Here is a 22,622-nt window from a genome sequence, read left to right on the forward strand (position 1 = left end):
CATGTAATCAGCAGTATTACAGATATATCACAGTGACATGTAGTCAGCAATATTACAGTTATATCACAGTGACATATAGTCAGCAATATTACAGTTATGTTACAGTGACATGTAGTCAGCAATATAACAGATATATCACAGTGACATGTAGTCAGCAATATTACAGTTATATTATAGTGACATGTAGTCAGCAATATTACAGATATATTACAGTGACATGTAGTCAGCAATATTACAGTTATATTATAGTGGCATGTAATCAGCAATATTACAGATATATCACAGTGACATGTAGTCAGCAATATTACAGTTATATTATAGTGGCATGTAATCAGCAATATTACAGATATATCACAGTGACATGTAGTCAGCAATATTACAGTTATATCACAGTGACATATAGTCAGCAATATTACAGTTATGTTACAGTGACATGTAGTCAGCAATATTACAGTTATATTATAGTGACATGTAGTCAGCAATATTACAATTATATTACAGTGACATGTAGTCAGCAATATTACAGTTATGTTACAGTGACATGTAGTCAGCAATATAACAGATATATCACAGTGACATGTAGTCAGCAATATTACAGTTATATTATAGTGACATGTAGTCAGCAATATTACAGATATATTACAGTGACATGTAGTCAGCAATATTACAGATATATTATAGTGGCATGTAGTCAGCAATATAACAGATATATCACAGTGACATGTAGTCAGCAATATTACAGATATATCACAGTGACATGTAGCCAACAATACATGTATTACAGATATACTACAGTGTCTTACAGCAACACAACAGCTACGGTTGTATGTGCTGGTAATACACTGCCAGTTCCATGCCCCTCATCAGACACTTATCCATTCCCCGCTGGAGATCAATCTCCCCTGTAGAACCACCGGGCGTTTATCTTGCTGATTGGGAGTTTCAACACAAACTCACGGCCCCACTCGTACCACGGTTTCCATGGCTGGAATAAATTTCAATAATGCATATTCTGAACTTTTCTGGTAGAGAATTGCACCTATTATACGGCGGTTGTCTGTTACTGAACACGTATGGTAAATACCTTCAAACACAGACCATTGACACGTGAACTCCAGTGGAAAAACTTCTATGGAAATTGAATTTCAATCGTAAAGAAATTTACAGCGATAATTCTTTAGCATTGATCTTTTTCAGTCGCTGATAGAAAACCTGCATGACACGCATCGGCGTATGATAATTATTTAATGGCGTCTCTCACATGAAAGGGCCGAAAACTGTGATGTTTCTTCATTCTATGTAAAGTGATGGATGTAAAGCGAGAAATCTTTGCCTGCGGGGCCAACAATCACATTAGGGGGTCCCGACAAACAATCCACTGCTTGTGGTCGTGACAATAACTGTAGATACAGCGACACCGGAGATGCAATAAGCACATCAATTGTCTACCCATGGAGGGATCTCTCTCCCACAGCGGCCATCGGTAATCTATTTGACTTCATACGACAAGGCTCCGTACTAACACCGCTTTCTCATGACTCGTCACACCCGCAGTGTGTGGAGTTGTTGAAGGGCTGGCGTTTAGCCTGATGAAATGAAACGTTTGTTGCCGGTTTACTTGTGTTTTGGATGAAAGTACTTGACACTTCTTCCTGTACATGGAAGCATTGTATTGCAGAGTTTTTAATAATTCATCTTGTTAGAAATTTAAAGATATATTCCATTTAAGTCGTGTATTGCTTGTATTTTGGACGTGCGATATGACCTCAGATGTACTGGTTATAGCGAGCACACCTATGACGAAATGACAGATGGTACGAACGTTTTTTGGGGGGTCCCGGTCATTTACAACGAACTATGGTTATGACGAACTACATTTATAACTAGCTGATGGATATGACGAACTGTTGTTATTTTTTTCATTTGGACCCGACCACTTGATGTATATTTTAATCGAAATACGCACAGGGAACTACGATTATAACGAAGTGAATAACTAGCTGATAGATATAACGAACTGTTTTGGGTTTTTTATTTTGCTCACGACCACGTGATGTATATTTTAGTCGAAATGCGAACATCGAACTTCGGTTATATCGAACTACAATGAATTGTTCCCTTGAGCTCGTCATAAAAGCTGTTCACTACACTTGACATACTTTGTCAGTATAGTAACATACATTTAGAACGATTGATTTTTTTTCTTTCATTTTTTAATCAAGACATTTGCGTGGTGTATCAGTTACATTAAGTATTTATTCGGATTAGTTTGCATAGACTTTGAAATGTTGCTCCGGGACATTGTTTTTAAGAGATGAGGGAAGCTCGAACACTGCTTCGTTTCAAGAATCAACAGACGCAACTGGATATACTATGGATTCAGGTTTTAAAGACAGTGTTGGTTGTCAAACATGGATTACTTATGACTTTGGAAATTTGAACAAGATGTATATATACTCATGCCAATAATGGTTGTCACCCCCATCAATTTTTTTAATTGGAGCGGGGGTGAGGTGTGTGTGGGTTGGGGTGGGGAGGGGGGTGACAACCATTATTGGCATGAGTATATATTGGCAACAACTATGGTTTACGTTCTGGATTTAAGACGATGCATCAATCACTGAGAAACATCTCTGTGTGTTTCTGTCTACCATTTTTTGGTATACTGGTAGTATAATGGTACCATTTTGTCTGTATATTGAAACCGTTTTGTTGGCATACTGGTACCCATTTTGTTAGCATACAGGTATGCGCTATGAGGGTATATTGGTACCCGTTTTATTTTGCGGAAACGTGTATCGTGGTATTTTGTAAGAACAGTTGGGTAGCCTTGTGGTTAAAGCATTCACTCGCCATGCCGAAGCCTGGGTTCGATTCAACGCATAGATACAGCATGTGAAGTCAGTTTACTGAGTCCCTTGATATTGCAGACATATTGCTAAAAGAGACATAAAACTATACTCACTCATTCACTCAATGTCATTGTACAGTTAAAATAGTTTGCTTGGGTGAGTGCCTTAGCTGTACTGTATCATGGTCGCTGTTTATATACTTTGTTAGTATACTCGTAACAATTTAGTGTAGAATGAAACCTCCTTAATGCGAACCTCGATAATTGTTCTGAGGAATTGTCTAATTGTTTACAACAATATAGTTCAACGGTTCTTGTGCAATGATATCACGTGGCTAAAGAAGTGTTGTTTTTGTAAAGTGTATGGTGAGTGAGTGAATGCTGTTTAATGCCGCAGTCCACAACAGTACATCGCAGCGTATTCAAAATATGTCTGTACATGTTCATGTACTTTATACTGTGACATTCCACGTTGGTCCAAAACATCCCCGGTATCAGAACAGACAACCTGATCATAGACTAACGCTTAGTCTCTGAATATATATAATTTTGATAGTAACAAACAAACCATTTTAAATTGAAAAGGAGCCCCAGGGAGACCATTCTCTTCCCACAGAGGTTACTCCTGTCATATCTTCCTACGTAACCTCTGTTCTAATACGGCCATATTTCCCGGTTCTCGTAAAATCCCCTAGCGGCAAAAGATCGTAACACGAATTATCTCCCTTCTTTCTATCCAATCAGAACACGTGTTACATCGACTTAGATTCAACTTGACTAACACAAGCAAATGTGAGGCCACAAATATCCCCCATCTGCCGGGGACTTGTGTTGATGTTACATACAAGACGTTTAATGGCTAGCTTGTCCGTTGTCAACGAGGGCGATGGAGACGCCACTGATCCGCCATAACATGACTGAGTTCTGTCTAGAAGAAACGTTTGCGCATCGCGCAGGGGAAGAGGTTTAGTTTTCTCGAAGTATACGGAAATTACCGAGGCTTTTTTGCGAATGATCACTTTTGAAACAACGTTGCTGATTGCACAACTAAATCTGATTACCTCCAATCACGAGTCTTGAACGCTCACACCATGAAAGGGCCGTATTAGAACAGAGGTTACGTAGGAAGATATGATAGGAGTAACCTCTGTGGGAAGAGAATGCAGGGAGACCAGAGATTCAGAATCTGAGGAAATCTAGACTTGCTTTGTTTAGGGATTTAGCACGGCAGATGGGGCTTGGCAGTAGGGAAAATAATGTGGTTCAGGGACTGTGAGACAGACTACCTGATCATGTGCAAGCATGGTGTGTTCGAACCAACCCGAACCCTAGCCATCCACGAATTATGCTGACCTAAGTGTTTAATGTTTGCTGTTAATGTTTCAGGTTATTGTACCAGGGACGAAAAGCTATCCAACGTCTGTGGCAGAATCACCGGGGACGACATTCTTCACACCATTGTAAAAGGTAAGATAGTGCTAGAGAACAGACCACCTCCGCGGTGTAGTGGTTAGAGCGTCCGCCCGGAGAGCGGAAGGTCGCGGGTTCGATCCCCGACCGCGTCATACCAAACGACGTTAAAATATGGTACTTGTTGGTCCCTGCCTGGCGCTCGGCATTAATGGGTACAACAAGGACTGGTCGGCTCGAAGTCAGTATAATGTGTTGAGTGGGGTATTCATGCTTCACTGCGGCATGGTATCTCAGTTTGCTAGCACTATAAAACCAGCTTCAGTCTGGGCTAGTACAAGCAGCCGCACATACACATACACACGCATGCACGTCGTCATATGAGCGAAATATTCTCAAGCACGACGTTAAAACCCAATTTCACCTCACCTCACCTCACCTCACCTCACCTAGAGAACAGGGCAGTGGCATAAAGTATGGAGTGGGGTCAATATAATCTGACACGTGTAAGAGGGCATGACGTTTGTTTATATTATCTCCCCTTCTTAAAGGTCGAGTAGAAGAAGTCGAGTTTCACGCGCTGGGGAAATATATAAGCAGGAATTCATCTGAGAACCGGCTCCTTTCTCATGTGTTTGAAAACACGCTGTGGATTACCTTCATGGTCTAAGCACTGTTTCGTCTATATCATCTCGAGGTCCACGAGCCTATACAAACACGGCCTCGCGTGATACCACTCGGCTCTCCATTATCTCGCTATTTACATTATGACGAGAAGCAGACAGCCAGATTCTCATGTATTGTACCACCGGATCATGTAGATTTGGCTGAGAACACGACTCGTGGTGGTTGTATTACACCCGTGCCGTCAGACGTGACACCGTCTCTTGACCTCACCTTCACTAGAAGTGGAAGGGGCGGAATGTATTCCGATAGACGAAGAGGAACGCTGATACACAGACGAAGGAGCCATGGTGTTCTTTGATAGCGACCACTTGCAATTCACGGGAATGTCTCCCGATGAGACGAGGTAGATAGCGAAGGTTTCAACCTATTAATTCAGTTATTTTTCCACGGAGCCCTCACAGCATTTGAAGGCGTGGTTCAAGATTTGGCAACCTCTTCTACCCCACACTTGCACTCGAGACACTGTAGGGAGATTCGCCTGCCAGAAACTCCTCGCAGCGACGGTTCAGTGCAAGCAGGACAAATGTTACGGCCATCTGGAACTCCAGACAGTGTTTCCGAGGTCCCAGCTGCTCCGAGTCTAGCTGTATGTTCTAAGGGACATGATTGCACTAGCATTGAAGACCTATTTGGTAGAAAAGCTATTTACTTGTACATCACCCCAGCACAAATTACCTTACATAAATGGAACGTTTTATGGTGATTTATTCAACAGACGTAGGGGACTTCCATATTATATATTATATGACTTAATATCTCATTTAATGTGCATTTCTACCTACGTGATCAAATGTAGGTTTGTATATGAATATCTGAAATGATCTGAGTGCTTTGTCGTCCAATTTTCTAGACAGTGTACATTACAATACATTGTATATCCAGATAGATATATGTGCCATGAAGTACAGACAAATCTAAAAGGAAAAAAATGTTTATAAAACCCTTTTTAATTCAATTTTCTAACAATGTCAGTGGATGGTAAAGTCAAGTGTGGTAAAAGGGTTCAGGTTGTAATCTAAAGTGTCCTGTATATTTCAGAAGCAATCATTATGTACACTTAGTCCATGAATACGCGATAAAGGAAAAACTATTCTCCTTATTTCAAGAGCCATTCGTCTTAGGTGTCGCAGTTCGCTCTGCAGAGTTGCGCCCCTGGGGCATGCGAGAACTCGATAGATGGGTTCGAATCTTGGTCCGCCCCGATTAAGTTTTTTTGGTTTGACAGAACCACACCCCGTGGGTTTCATCAAAGTGGTCAATGTCTGAGATGTTTTGGGCTTCCTAATGAGACGCCGTGATGTGACTGGAATATTGTTCAAAGCGGCGTCACACCTCACTCACTCACTCACTCACAAGTTAACGGTGTTCCTGTGTTTCAACACCCTTGAAGACCCGGGTATAATTGACTTAAAGCAACCGATTCTTGCCGTAATAGGCGACTAACGGGAAGGGGCGGCCAGGCTCGCTGACTTGGTTGACACACGTCATCATATCCCAATTGCGTTGATCGATGCTCATGCTGTTGATCACTGGATTGTCTGGTCCAGACTCCATTATTTACAGACCGCCGGCATATAGCTGTAATATTGCTGAGTGCGGCGTTAACCAATAAACAAACCAACAAAGATGTAACCAAAATAATGTCTTTTACCTTTTTGAAAATGTGGTTCCTTGTATTTCAGTTCCGAGTGTCCCCGTGCCCTGCCCCTTCCAGGGCCCCTACTCATTCTCCTACAACAACCAAACCAATAGGGACTGCGACAGCCCTTCTTCGGAAATCCAAGAATGCGCAGACAGTTCAAAGTTCATCTTCAAGTATAAGCGGTGCCAGCATACCCCGGAAACCCGCGATCAAGGTACGTGAAAGCTTATCAGCCAGACCGAACAATAGGTCCTATTACGTGAACACACAGTTCAAGCAGTGGTTTTAGAAGCATAGTACACACACACATGATCACACTTGAGTCTAATCACGTTGACCTTTCGCGGCCGATGCGACGGGGCCATTTTATTTAAAGCACTACGACTCCCCGCTGGGAGGAATTGTTGTACTGGGTGAAACTCGCAAGAGAAACTGAGATAAAACGCATTTCCTCATCATTGGCTTCTTAGTAAACTTTAATGGACACAATACCATTGGCGTGGGAACAGAGCTTGAATGTATGGGCGACATTTATGGCCGACAGCATACCTAATAATGATCACGCGGGCCTGGCGGCGCTTAATCGTAGTCTTATAGTCTGCTTTCAGGGGATAGTTGCGCCAATCTAGCTTAACCATGCATAAATACCGGCTACACACCGCTTTGATGCAACCTGGCCAATACTGAGAATACACATTCGCTACCACGTCAAATATTGACAAACTGGATTCCTATTTGCTGGCATAAATAGGGGAGGTAACTCTGACTTTATACATATAATCTTGAATATACACTAAACACTGGTCCACTTTGGAGATTTATAAAAGTAATATTCTTCAAAAGTAACTGCCATATAGACTAAGACCATTAATGCATAAAGGATAACTAGAATCATATAAACAATTATTTATTGAACGCACGTGGTCTTCGTGCAAAGTTTATCCGGTAAATGAATCTTAATTAAATTAATTCTTTCTGTGAGCAACGATACAGCCTACGAATTATGTACCGACTTAAGAATACTGATAAGACTCACACTTAATATCTCTGAATATATATAATTGTGATAGAAACAAATGTCCTTTTAAACTGAAAAGGAGCCCCAGGGAGACCAGAGATTCAGAACCTGGGGAAATCTAGCCTTGCTTCATTTAGGGCTTTAGCATTGCAGAAAGGGCTGGATGGAAGGGAAAATAATGCGGTTTAGAGACTGTGGCATTGTCATGTACAGAGTTATGTCCCTTAGCTTAGTCATGATCCACTGATCATGTTGTCGAACCTGAGAGATCCACGAAAGCTCTTGAATTCTATACTTTCCTTGAAATTCAGTTGACATGTAACGCCTGTAAAAAAGTAACACCAAATGCGGGTTTTATACCAACCCACTTAATCACACATACCAATCCATGCTTTCACCAATACAAAAGATGGAAATTTAATATAAAAACTCAATCAATAACAAACGTATAAAAATATGTATTCAGATTGATGAATAAAACAACACCTATCAGCTAGGTCCTATTACAAAATATGTTTTTCAGGAACAGAGACTATTACGTTTACGAGAGCGCAGAATATCTCACATTCTACTGCTAACAGTCGAGTTCCCCTCTTTAACTCACTGCAATATGTTACCGAGTGATAACAGAGCCTGGTTAGGCGACCTGGCACCATTTGGAATCAGTATTACAATAGGCTCTCTGTGTATTCTCAGGTAATAGAATCTCAAAATGCCAGCTCAATACATCACAGATGCCCAATACCGTGGCAAATGTTGCTTTCGCTTTGTATTGCCACAGCTTTAAATCTTCCGTACTGTCAAAAATCTAATAATCGTTTATAAAGGAGGTTAGTTTATGGAATGACTCACAATAGACTAAATTCTGGGAAATATCTGAAAAGAATATGCTGTTTCATCATTGTATAAAAGAATATGCATAGAATGCATTACTTTTATAATATAATTCAGGAAGGTTTTTTTGTTTCAATCAATATTGTCATGTTTTGAATAGACAATGTATTGATTGTAAAATAAGAAAGTACAATTTGTCATTTTACTAAACCAACAAGTCTAGATGTCTGGATAATGGATGAGTACCGTGATTGAGCAATATACTCATGCCAATAATGGTTGTCACCCCCTCCACACCCCAACCCACACCCCTCTTCAATTAAAAAAATTGAAGGGGGGTGACAACCATTATTGGCATGACTATATAAGATAATTATCGACCGTGTTATCAATTTTAGACGGAGTTTCTTTGTGTTTTGTTGTTTCAAGTCGCTCAGCAATATTCCAGATATATGACGGTGATCATCAAATAGTCAAATCTGGACCAGAAAATCCGGTGATCATCGATCAGTGCAGTTAGGACATGCATCAATCAAATCACTGACCACCCAGGTCGCCTCTGAGGACCGCAGTAGGTTGCTGTAGACCAATTCTGACCCGAATTCTTCACAAAATGTGGAGTGTTTGTCTTGCAATGTATCTATTTAGGAAATTAAGAGTTGTTGTAAAACGGTTACCAAATGATGATATGAACACGCTTGGTATTTCAGACATGCAGTTCCAGTGCCTCGCGACATGGTTCAACGGCGATTTCTTTCTGTATGGAATGTTTACCGGTTCTGGCTTAACGGAACAGACACAGATGTACCGTTGCTTTGTAAGTATTCTTCCGAAGCATTCCTCTCCACAAATTAGAAATACTTTGTGTAATTGGTGCGGCGATCTTCTCCCGTGCAGCACGTGCTCGGCATCATTCATGTCGGTTGCTCAACCCGAGCAGACGACACCCTGGTTCTCCTGTTGAACGTTCGTTGTTGGTGCAGACATCGTTCTGAGGTTTAATCTCAGGAGTTTTAAGAAACATTCCATTACTTTGTGGCGGTGCCTAATCGTATAAGAGATTTACATTCCATATGTAAAGTTTACCTTGCCTGCTGGTGGGATCTGGCCGCGAGCTGCCGCCATTCCCTCAGGGAGCCATCCCGACTTATCCAGTTAGAAGGTCTTTGATAGTTGTGTAATGCCTTCATCCAATTTCCCTTTCAATTAGCACCACTTGCCGTTCTCAGAATCGCCCCGTGCGGAGGGAAAGAGTGCAGCATGGTCTAGAGTCGTTACTGTATTACTTTTACCAGTCAGTGTTACTCGTTCATTCAGAAAATAAGACGTGTTCCACGGCTGTGCCCGTTGTTGATTGGGGACGAAAAAACCGCACTCCTTAATTCCGCGTTGCTCGACCACCGACCTCGTACTGTCGAGCTCATCGATTTGTTCTGCCTGGCTTTGAGAAGTTGTCCTGAAGAGATTTCCTTCCAACTCAATTGTATTCATATCCTATGTAGATTTTTTCCTTCGTATATTCTTCCTCCATTCGACGGGTCCGAGTGTGTTGTAGAACCGGAGCTTGGTTTATAGAGATGCGGATCTAATAACAAACTATGCTGAGGTCATCCAGCCTCCCCAGACCTCTACGTGGGATAACAACTCCGGCTCATAACGTCATCAAACTCATGCTTACACGAAAAACATATCTTGAAATTCCTATTGGAGGTTTTGTAGAAGGAGCTGAAGCGTATATGAGCCGTATCATACTTGTAGCAGGAATTCCGGGCACGACCCTCTCTGTTGCAGGATTTCTTGTCTTCATTGCATCTAAAAAAGATGTTGTCTTAGTTGTCATGGTGACCGAGAATATCACGTACATCCACATTTCCTAACGGCAGCCTCGAGCGTTGTGAAAATACTCGGGTTCAATATTACAGAGTCATGAATAATTGCGATGAATGAATGCTTACTGGAATAATTCAGCAAAAAGAAGTATTAAAAAAAATGTATAAATCTATAAATAAATGAAAAAATCCGAATTCTATTTTTACGTAGTTGGACATAAATATCTAAAAAGCAATTGTGTTTGTTTTAATGCTGGTTTTAAAGAAATGCTAAAATTTACTGTCAAGTGATTTTTCAACGCGTTTTTCTTCTGCCGCAGATGTACAGTTTCTATGGGTCACAGGGTCAAATGGCGATGTCGGCCGACCCCACCTGTCAGGGAATACAGAGCCCAAGGACAGGCTATCTGACCATGTCTCTGTCCCGTGAGTATCTCTCTCTCTCTCTCTCCCCCAACACCACCACACACACACACACACACACACGCGCGCACACATACTCAAACACAATTGCCAAGGAAGAAAAGCAATGATTTCTATCACCCAAAATACAGTATATACAAATTCCGGAAAAAAAACATCGATAACCCGCAGCTTGTATATGTTGTAAACTGCTGTATAAACATTGATGCAAGTCGTGTATATCTAAGTCTCTAGAAAGAATACACAAAGGATATTTATCTTGGTAAATCACCATCTTTTGTCTTGTGTAAGGAACCGAACGTTTACAATTCAGGAACGGGGTAAAACCTGATGCATTTTTCTGAAAACGTTAAGCATTTTAAAAACAACCTTCCTTCAGACATTTTTAATTGCTCGCCCCCACATCTATTTTCGTATATCACAGAAATGAATAAAATTAATTCACATGTGTGCCACTCAGAGGAATTCAAGAACTTTCCCATTCTTTCATATTTATTAAGATGATCTGTCGTGGTAGATGTCCTATAACATTGTCATTACAAAAAATGGCATTGTGTATTCATAGATTGAGGGCAGTAATTGAAAGAATTGGGTTTTCTTTAATTTCGTTTGAGTAGGATACACACGTGTAATTTCCTTCACCAATGTTTTATGTTACCCAAATACTACCAAAGCCATGAATTTCTTATACTAACCCAGGAACTCATTCATTCTTACCAGGTGCTGTTAAATGGACACCACCCTCCTGTTCTTATAACGAGTTTCTGTCGGGACCCCGGGAATGGCGGGATATTGCCGGCAAATTCCGGTTTGTTCTGGACGAAGATATTGAGCAGTTCCGTATCTTCAGTGTCGGTACACGAAGAGGTGACAATTCGGCGCTGGTGTCGGTGAGATGTATGGGGGTCGTGGAGGAAATACCTGACATCAGTGACAACACGGCAACGTGGCCAAGCCAGACGTACAGCAAGGATTTTATTACCTACACTACAAATGATTCATGGTATGTGGTCATATTTCAGTCCCGTCTCAACACAAACATCGTGTTACTTGTCAACAATTTTTGGAATCTATAAGAAAATTGTACGTTTTTGCTCTTACGGAAAGTAAAGTTTGGCTCCATGGACAAAAATAATATTTTCTCAGAATGACTAAGCTACAAGTATTTTTTCCGAAAATAGAAAAAGATATTTTAACACAGCTGTTGTTTTCCATAGAAACAGTGCGTTTGTGTAACTGTAATCATTAGCGAAGGGTAGCCGAGTGGTAACGGTGTTCGTTCTGTCTGACGAATGCAGGTGTTCTTTTCCCGGTCTAAAGCCGTTTATTGGGTTGACAGCATTAGATTGTTAGATTTTGCTGAAAGTGGTGTAATAATATCCATTCTCTCCTTTGTCCACAATTATTGTATCTAATAGTCAATGATAATAAGATGGCATAGTTGCGTCCCCTGGGCGGACCGGAAACCTGTTATCGTGGGTCTGAATTCCGGTTCGACCCCATCTTGTTTCTTTGATAGTGAGTACCATACTCGTCTTCGTGGGATTTAACAAAGTTTGTAAACCCCGGATACCAGCATCTTTTCGGGCTTTCCGTCTACAGTTAGCTGACAAGCCTCAATATATAACTGGAATAAAGCGTTGAAGGGAGTGTGGTGTAGCCTAGTGGTTAAAGTGTTCGCTCGTCACGCATATCCGGGTTCGATTCCCCATATGAGTACAATGTGTAAAGCCCATTTCATTTCATGTCCCCCCGCCGTGATATTGCTAAAAGCGGCATAAAACTCAACTCAGTCAGTAACTCAAAGCGTTACACAAACGTCACCATTTTAAATATAGATTCATCGTATTCATTGTTACCAACAGCAAACCAACTGCTTACATTTTATTTGATCTTTGAACAATTCAGCTAAATGCAAAAGCGGCATATCGTTTTGATGAAGCACCAGACTGCCATTAGATCCACTAGAGAATCAGCCATCAAATCTATAGAAGAATTTTTTCATACACTGGATGCTGACACATGCTTTGACTGGCATCCTTAAGTGACATGATGCTTTGATTCATCTTTGTGTTTAAGTGCAGTGTTTTTAAGTCGATGATCTGTTAGAATACAATGAAACAATATTAATCCAAACAAGAGACACTGGATCTCGGACAAAAGGTTAAATGTCAGGATCTCTTTCATCTATGCAAGTACCAGCAGCGGATGTCTTTTAGGAATAACATGGAAAAGCACCGGTTCCTCTTCCTGTAATCCTTTCCTGGTTTACCACACCTGCTGCCCTTCTCGGAACATTCGTCATAGTTACTTAGAATAGCAAAAACTAATTGTCTGCGAGGACAATTCTATAATTGATCCTTCCTTTGAATGAAGTCACCAGCAATATTTTCCTTGACTAATCCTGGCTCCAAGCACCCGAGGCTTGCACCTCTTGCCTTGTGTAGATGCTGTTGGGTTTCAATTGGGCAGGGTGAGGGAGACCGATTGGTTTGGTTGTTGCCAGTCAATACGAGACGGCCGTGCCGGCAAGGTATTGATACAAGTTAGAATAGCTGGCCCAGTCAACAAATGTGTCTTGGCTTTGACCTGTTTCATCCCCTTGGATCACAATGGTTAAATATTTAGTAGTGAAACGTGGCCATGTCCATCTTCAAGGAGACGGCCGTCAACATGGGGTTGGGCAAGGCGGCTTGGCTAGCAGCGTCTTAAATGTCGCTCTGACAAAAAAGTACTTAATTTACTTTATAGTGCTGGCAAGCGTTGCTGACCCAAGTGGGTTAAATTATTTAGTTGTTTTCACGCCAGTGTTCTTCAAGACCAGACGGGTTACGAATGGAGAGAACTCTGCAAGTGTCCCAGACTCTTAGAGTGAATTGGGCATGGATATTGGTGACAAAGTGACGAGGAATTATTCCTTCGTTCCCTTGGAGCCTTCACTCTTGAGCCGAATTCGGCTCCAAGAGACCAAGAAGCGACCATGGATGTAACACTTGTGAAACGAGGGATGAGGGCTGTAACTATAGCAACCAACTTCATCTGTCCTCCCATCTTACCAACATCGTGTACAACATGTATTGGTAGTTGTACTGGCAATGTTTGTTTGTTGTGTAGCGCCGTGCTCAGATATAGCCTACTATTTATCGACCATGCAGACCAGACAATCCTTGCGATAACGTACCCCGTTGTTTGATGCCGTTTGAGATATACTGCCACTTGCGAATTTATAATTGAATCACCATGGACAAATGTAACAAGTTTTAACTGATTTTGTTTTATTTGAGTCGTGAAAGACATGTTTCCTACTTTATCCTTCCCACGCAGGTCGGTTATAGGTTCATCTCCCTTACCTAAATAGTCATGTTTACTTGCTTCCGTACGTTACGCACACAACGTAAGTTCGCCTCCACACATTATGTACGAAGTGTGCGACACCTAAAATTTCACCTACGTACGTTTCTTAAAACCAGTACGATACACTTGTCCACCTCCGTACGCAACTGACATCCTCTGATATATACCTAAGTACGGTAGTCACAACTTACGCGATACCCGTACCCACCTACTTACGCAACACAAACACTCTACGGTGCTCGTGTTCAACATTGGACACAATTCATTCCTCAAGCGCCATTATAAAGACTGAACAGTAAAATCGACTCTGATTTAAGCAGGGATTTCTAATGAATATGGAAAAGGTCCGTGTTGATTTTATTTAAATATGCCAAACAAATTAACAGGTAGTTTTTAGGCGCGTTGAAAATCAGATTTCCAGATTATTTGCACCTCAAAGTGTAGAGCGGACAGTTAATCTACACATGCTCCCATACTGACTCCATCGATACTGACTTGAAAACTTCGTTGTCTGGTCCCTGTCTAATGTATCAGTATAATCATCACATACTTGTTGGGGTGGGTGGATCCTTACGTGGTTGTTACAACAGTGTAATCATCTCCTCCTTATCATCTTGTATTCCCCTTTATCATCATATAATCCACCTTATGATCCTATAGTCCTCCCGATGACCCTGTACTCTTTCTAATTATCCTGTACTCTTCCTTATCATCCTATAGTTCTCCTTATCATCTTATACTCCCCCTTATCATCCTATACTCCCCCTTATCATCCTATACTCCCCTTGTCATCATATACTCTTTATCATCCTATACTCCCCCTTATCATCTTATACTCCTCCTTATCATCTTATGACCCTTCTTATGATCCTATAATCCTCCTTATCATCCTCCTTATCATCCTATAGTTCTCTTTATCATCCTGTAATCTTCATCATCATCCTGAAGTCCACCTTATTATAATATTGTCCCCTTATCATCCTATACTCCTCCTTATCGAGGGCATGCTTCCTGTTTTTGAGGTTACCACAATTCTCAGTTCCTTTATCCAAGACATTTCGGTGAGAATGTACCTATCCGTGGGATATCTCCGTCAACTAAGAGACACTTCAGAAGACTCTGTGTTACCAATGGAGCTTGGCACATAGCCAGAAGGTGGTCCGTAGCTTGCAGTTTCAATAACATTTACTTAAGGATTTTGTAAAAATCAATACCAATAAAAACCACACCGACTGTGTATCTTTTCCTTTCCTTAGGGCTTCAGTGTAGTTCAGTGGTGCCCATTGCAGGCACTATGAGTTTGGGGCCATTTGATTTTCAATCTCCTGATGTCTGGTGTTTTTCTCCCGTTTCAGCGTGTCCAGGTACCAGTGTTTGAGGCTGAAGAAGAGGGGGCCGGCAGTGGTGGAACTGATGCTCGGTGAGTGGTCAATTACATTACGTCAGTGGGTCTGTCAACGTCTGACAAACTTCCACTGGTGATGGTGCGCGTATACGTTCACTATGAACACAGATCAATTTACAATGTTTAAACTGCAGAGGAAAGTTTCCGAAACTTTTTTTTAGATAAGTATATCTCGATAATGTATGGCGGTTTGAGATGGAGAGCGTCTTGCCACGTACAGGAGTACTCTAACTGTCGTATTAGACGTTGTTAAACGCTGACGTGACGTCAAATGAAATCCTATTAGCTTTCTGTTTATTAGAGAATTCAAAGTCGACCAACTGCAATACCATTTGTTTAATTGTTTTCTTTCTCCGTTAAGTTAAGAAACGGTGTGATTGGAAGAAAGCTTTTGTGCATTGGTAAGATGGTATTGTTTACTGAATATAATAATACCAATAATAATAGTGATAATAATCCGTTTTAAGGCACGCCCGTGAATGACCAGGATCGAGCATGTAACGAATGGAGCTTCGACAACGTCCACAAATATGTGATACTTCGTAAGTATGGAATTAAGTGGTACCATTCTGTGATAGACGTGTGCTTTTGTATTGTAAATACCCTGTGCTAGATAAGATGAAAGCCTGTACAGAAATGCATGTCTGGTTGCACAAGTGTCATGCTTCTAAAGTGTTAAATGAATCCTGTAGTAATAGATGCACGGTCCAAATTGCAAAGTAGTCGAACACCCTTTGTCGAACCCTGATATGTCGAATGTGCGGTTGTCGCGAAGTAACATTTTGGTTCCTACGTATTAAGTCATTTTCGGTCGTGTCGAACATTGGATAACTCGAAGTATTAACGTAGGTCCCTTCAAATCCAACACGAAAGTGTTTGACAGTAGGTCGTGATTCTTAAGAATCATATCAAGTGATCCCAAAAGGTGATGGACGCACGTTTGCGATGACAAATACGTCACACCACGTGACTACACCACGTGACAACTATAATTTCGACTTGTGATAGATGTATGCAGCATGTACGTGTAGAAAGCCCTATTGTGACAGACATTTAACCCTTGCCGTTGTGAGCAATCGAGAATGGTAACCTGAAATATCCGAGATCCTTGCATCTGATAGACCAGTGTGTGCGAGTTGCATCTGCTACATGCATGCCCTATCGTAGTCGTCGAGAAGTTTCCGACTCCGCTGACAGATCGCCACAGTTGCTGCCGGCGATATCCTTCGACCATCCAGCCTTGATTACCATTCGATACACAGCTCGTTTCTTAGATGTTACTCCGTGACGTTCATGTCGATGCTGGCTACAATTAAACCACTGTTATGTCAGATTAAGTCTGCTCTGACATTACAGCACGTGTTTTAAATATCGACAATAGGGTTATCAGGGGTTTTCCCGGTTCATTTATATCAGTATCACTTATCTCAAAACGTGCCTTTCATGAGTCGTTAGTCTGTGCCTGGACACCGGAACTAGCCGCCATGTTGCCGAGAGAAGCCACGCAGACTGCAAAGGCAGGTCGAAACAAAAGCGTCTTTCAGCTGCCCCCTTGATGAATTTGACATGTGTGTTCAAAAAGGAAACGGTTTTTCTCTAACTTGTGTGGTTCCAGAGGCAAAATCTAGCTTTGTACAAGCAGATCAATACAGCATCTCGTCCTCTAGAGCACCACTGGGAGGACAATTGTTCCTTCGCACGTGCGATGCGTGCCCGTTTGCGCTAATCCCTTCAACGTTTTTAAGATTTCTCTCTGCGATAGCGTAAGTCTTCCCCACTGTAAAACAAGTCGGGATCTCGCCCAGATGTAATCATTCTATCAAATATTGATCAGCCAGTGATTAAAGGTAGGCCGCGAGACTGAAGTAGAGACTGTCTTTATAGCGGGTCGCCGTGTGCGCACTTCCTTGATTGAAACGCGGAGCTAGATGTTGAAGTAGCGAGCTAAAGTAATTGTTTCAAGCAGTAATAAGTCATCAAGCCGTTACATTACAACATGGTCGAGCGCAGGGAACGGTGGGCACCTCCGCATTTAGGTCAGCACTCAGGAACGATATTTCCATCAGCTCTGAAACGACGGTGGAACAAATCTGTTTCTAATCATTAGGCCCATTTCATTTGGAATACGAGTTTGCAAAACATGCTTTCAACATACTCAAATAATGGGAACAGCGTGACGCCGTGTCTCTGTGTGCTCGTTGTGGTGTAAAGAAAGGCCCAAGGCCGTAACTAAGTCTGTTTTTGTGTCCGTAACAGCCAGGGGGAAAATGGACAATGTCCAATGGACAATGTCCATTGAGGTTACAGGAAGCTCGTGCCTTTCGTGCATCAGCGGATGTGAACTGAGGCATTCGCTTCAAGCCATTGGTTTGACAAAGTCTATGCCGTGTGCTGGCAAGTGTTTATCATTGGCCCGACAACGTGAATTGATGTTCTTGTTATCAACCACTGGTTTGACAAACTATGCGATGCGTGCTGGCAGAGGGTTATCATCGTGGCCTGATGACGTATATCAATGTTCTTGCACACGTTTTAAAAACTAGTTAGTTAATCATTATACCCCGACAATGTGATTTAGTGTTCTTCTTATCAACCATCGGTTTGGAAAACACACAGGTGTTAACAAAACTAGTTAACCACCGTACTCAGCGTATCAACCATTGATGTGGAATATCTCGACAGGATCCTCCCAGAGCAAGTTCCAGAGAGACGTGAATCAATGTTAACTCTTGGTGTGTCTGTACCAGGTTCGATCCCACATTTCAGGCCTCCAACGACTACGTCAATTATCATTGCGATCCACTATGTGTCGAGAGATATATGTGTAACCAAATGTTCTTGAACTCCACAGCCATGGAATCGCGAGTTGTGCCATGTCCACTTCCTGGCAGTTATTCCTACGTGGACAAGATGTCCAACTGTCGAGGAGAGATCGAGATAGGATGCTCGGACTCAACGATAATGGCCATCAAGGCTTCCTGTCCATCTGGACATCATACAGGTGAGTTGATAAATATCACGATAACATATGGACTGACCAGTAACTCTGTGTGTTTGAAAAAAACGGAATATTTTATTATCAATGCTTCAATAAACACAAATAACATTTCCATAAGCAGAATATATGTACTCTACAGTCCATAGTCCAACAGTATCATAAATATGTGTTTATGAATTAATATCAAATATTGATGACAGCTGGTGTTTTCGCTATCCTGCCCAACAGTGGCACAGGTCAAAAACACATGCAACGGCAAGTCAATTGTTCACCTTAAAACATGGCAATGGTTGTTTTGGTAAAGGGGAAATTTATCGGACACCATTTTTGTCACTGATGCGTCAAGTTTACAAATATTCTCACATACCTACTTTAAAACATTTTGAAAGTTTTCCTCAGGCCTTTAATGTTGTGACGATCTTTGACAACTTCGTAGAGGGAACACGCTCGAGTGTAACTCAAAAGTTGTAAACACCAAAACATTCAGTTATTATCTCTTAAAAGAAAAGCCGAACCAGACACCAGTAATTTGAGTGAACCTTTTTTAAACATTTACAAATGTTTTTAAAGTCTTTCCTGTAACAAATCATGCGTTCCTTATTTGTAAATTGCTCGTATGTAAAAAATGAGAATCAGAAAATGTTTTGAAGACAAGGCCCTTCCAATGCAAACACCTCACGGTCATGGGCTTGCCATGTAAATGTGATGCATTGGAACCAGAAGTTGGACTTTCTTTGTGCGTTCATAAATCTTGAAATGTAGCAATCATATAGCCATTATTCAAGCTAGTAGACTGTTATGGTTGTGCATTGAGGTAATGAAGATACCATCCTAGACAATCTGGGCTCTGTGATAGGGTACGTTAGTGCAAAACAGTGATTTGTTTTATTAAAGGCATCTGTTGGAATTAGATTAAGTCGAAAACAACTACCCTTCTTTCATGTTTAAGCCTCCATGGGCATTATAAGCATTAGTGCAAACGCACTATTTTACCATGTTTTACAGAAGAACAAATAGAGTGTTTCATAAACGATGATTAGTCGTTTTCATCGTCAGTTAGATGTAATTGATTTTAGATTTTTTATGTTCAAAACCGTCTTGTTTTATGATGTACGGAATCACGGTTGTTTGGGTTTTTTTCTGTTCCAAATAGTTTTTGAAAGGTTATTAAGTCAGGAGTGAGTAAAGAAAGTTCCAATCTCATTCCATACACTGGAGCTTTGGCAGTGATGCAATAGTGCAATGGAAACAATTTGTCAGAAACGCTACTTTATTTGTAAACAATTCGCTTAGCATGAAACATTTCTATGAAAGAGTTTTGCAAATTCCCAAGGAATTAATTAACTTGACATATTCAGCGCTGAATTCTCCACTCTGGGATCTTTTCGTCCTGTTTTAGTTAACAAGAACTATTTTTTGGAGTAAGGCTAATTTCCTCGAGATTAACTGTCATGTACTGTTATGTTCGCTATTGGTCGACAGGCCGCGTTGCCAATATAACAGGCTATTTAGCAATCAACGTAAGAAAATCCTCAACGCAATTTGTGGTATTTTGGGGAGGATCTGAAACCAAGATCAATCAAAATTCAAATGTTTTTCCTTAAATTTTCATTGTGTCACAATGGAATTCAATTGGAATTTACTTCTATGTGTTGAAGTATTTTTTCTCGGTGTGATTGTCACAATCAATGGAGTAGAAGCTGTACAAATATTTTCATAGAAGATTTTTGTGGGAATGGAATCACTTTTCACACGACAGTTCGCGTGACCAATCTGCATTTTGCATGTATTTATAAAGCATCTCTCAATTATACATTTATGAGCGTGTCTTGCGTTACAGAGTGGAAACTTAAATATTGTATACTGTCACCATGGAGACAGTAATGCGAATAGGTGTAGAGACTACCATACTTTATAGGCATACTTGAGGTTCTTTTCACAGTATTCTTTGAAACTGTTTGGAATATCAGTTGTTTTAGTACAAACATATACCCCTTTCCCCGTTTTTATTATTATCAGTAGTACTAGTAGTACTAGTAGTAGTATTAGTAGTTTTAGTAGTTGTAGTAGTAGTAGTAGTAGTAGTAGTGGTGGTGGTGGTGGTGGTGGTGGTAGTAGTACTAGTAGTAGTGAGTGAGTGAGTGAGTGAGTTTGGTTTTAAGCCGCACTCAGCAATATTCCAGTCAAATGGCGGCGGTCTGTAAATAATCAAATCTGGACCCGACAATCCAGTGATCAACAGTATGAGCATCGATCTGCGCAATTGGGAACCGATGACATGTGTCAACCACCAAGTCAGCGAGCCTGACCACCCGATCCCGTAGTAGTAGTAGTAGTAGTAGTAACCCATGAAGGTCCGGTTTAGAATTTGTCTTCAGCAACCCATGCTTGTTGTAATAGACGACTTACGGCATTGGGTGGTCAGACTCGCTGACTTGGTTGACACATGACGTTGTATCCCAATTGTGTAGATGTTGATCACTGGATTGTGTAATCGCTTAGTGAGGCGTTAAACTACAACATGTAGTTGTAGTAGTAGTTGTTGTTGCATCATTATTGATAGTATCAGTATCATCAACATCATCATCGTCATCATCATCATTATCATCATTTTATTATTATTCCAGTGGAGCTCTTCCAGTGCAACCAGAACTGGACGGAACATCCCACGGGTGCCCAGTACATTATAACCAGCAAGCCGGGCGACACTGTCCAGAAGGTGTCCGACTGTCTGGTACGTCTTTGTCACCACCTTCTACTTCATTGTCTGTGGTAACATTTCACATTCTGATAAAGATAAACTCCTTTTTCAACACGGATCCACCCGGCGTGCCAAGGAGATAAGGGAGATAACTCAACAACACGCATACCGCTATAAAATACATCATTACGATTTCATTTAACAGCGAAAGATAAGACATGTTTCCAAATGAATTGAAAAAGTGACAGATTATCTGCATTTGGCAAAATGAACAATTAGAAGGGTAGAATTCTCTATATCGGATTAGATAGTAGAAACAGCTAACATATGTTTGTCGTTAGGTGAAAAAGAGAGGTATCATAACGTTGTTGGTTGTTGTAGATGATTTTTTTAAAAACCACCAATTTAAACTTTGATTGCTTGATTTATTCAGTAAATGTTGATTGATAAAGACAATAAACAAAATATTCGCTTATACACATGTAATCCCTACTGTTTCATTGCTGGATTTATTGTTGCGTGGAAGACTTTAATTATAAGCAAACGTCATCGAGAATGACATCTTGAAAAGGGACTGCCAATTAGTAAGTTCTTCTAGCCTAACACTGATAAATACTCACAGATAGTATGGTGACATATGGGTGTATGGTTAGGCAGTGTCTGCGAACAAGGGTGACAGTGAGGCCAAGCATCTGTATAATGGGGAATAATACTGCTCTGTGGAAGTGTTCACCAGGGCCTTCTAGATAAGGAGTCGTATCCCTGTAATCGATGAGAAGAGGGTGTATTCAAGGTTACTTTTGAAAAACCTCGTCTGTTCCCAAGAATGTTAAAAACACCATACGCTTTTTCGAAAAGTGTCTGTATAATTCAGGAAAATTTGAAAAACATTGAAATTGCTGAGAAAGTTGCAACATTCGTGCACATAAATGAGAGTAAGGTTGCTGTTCTTGTTTCAATTCTTGTATGTTTTTACATCTAATCATCCTTCATGTATAGGTCGAGTTAAGGCTTGTCGCAAGGCATATTCAAAGTACATTCAAGAAGCTTTTAAAGCAGGTGTTATATTTTATGTATTATGATGTTCCGCGGTGAATTAGTACAAAGATGTGGTAAAATAATATCATAGATCTGGGTTTTGTTAAAAAAAATAGTTCTTGGAGTTCGAAATATTGTCCTGTCCCACTCTTTAACCTGTGAAGATCCGGGTTAGAATTGATCTTCAGTAACCCATGCTTGTCGTAAGAGGCGACTAACGGGATCGGGTGGTTAGGCTCGCTGACTTGGTTGACACATGTCATCGTGTCCCAATTACGTAAAACGATGCTCATGCTGTTGATCACAGGATTGTCTGGTCCAGACTCGATTACTTACAGACCGCCGCCATATAGCTGGAATATTGCTGAGTGCGGCGTTAAACAACAAACAAACAAACAAACCCACTCCCTTAAGCTTTACTTTCAATTGAGA

The 22,622-nt window shown here is 40.9% G+C and overlaps 1 protein-coding gene across 1 annotated transcript in view; it reads left to right on the forward strand.

The window, feature by feature from the left end:
• The window catches only part of LOC124253695, a 97,240-nt gene that overhangs the window by 68,980 nt on the left and 5,638 nt on the right, over positions 1-22,622 (forward strand). The window contains exons 4-12 of the mRNA XM_046687509.1: positions 4,238-4,318; positions 6,631-6,804; positions 9,153-9,259; positions 10,592-10,697; positions 11,415-11,697; positions 15,404-15,468; positions 15,921-15,995; positions 18,305-18,454; positions 21,079-21,185. Coding sequence (XP_046543465.1) covers positions 4,238-4,318; positions 6,631-6,804; positions 9,153-9,259; positions 10,592-10,697; positions 11,415-11,697; positions 15,404-15,468; positions 15,921-15,995; positions 18,305-18,454; positions 21,079-21,185 — 1,148 coding nt within the window. The remainder of the gene's footprint in view (positions 1-4,237; positions 4,319-6,630; positions 6,805-9,152; positions 9,260-10,591; positions 10,698-11,414; positions 11,698-15,403; positions 15,469-15,920; positions 15,996-18,304; positions 18,455-21,078; positions 21,186-22,622) is intronic.

Source organism: Haliotis rubra, unplaced genomic scaffold (genome assembly GCF_003918875.1).
Source record: "Haliotis rubra isolate DU_JTF1 unplaced genomic scaffold, ASM391887v1 Scf55, whole genome shotgun sequence".
Classification (NCBI taxonomy): domain Eukaryota; kingdom Metazoa; phylum Mollusca; class Gastropoda; order Lepetellida; family Haliotidae; genus Haliotis; species Haliotis rubra.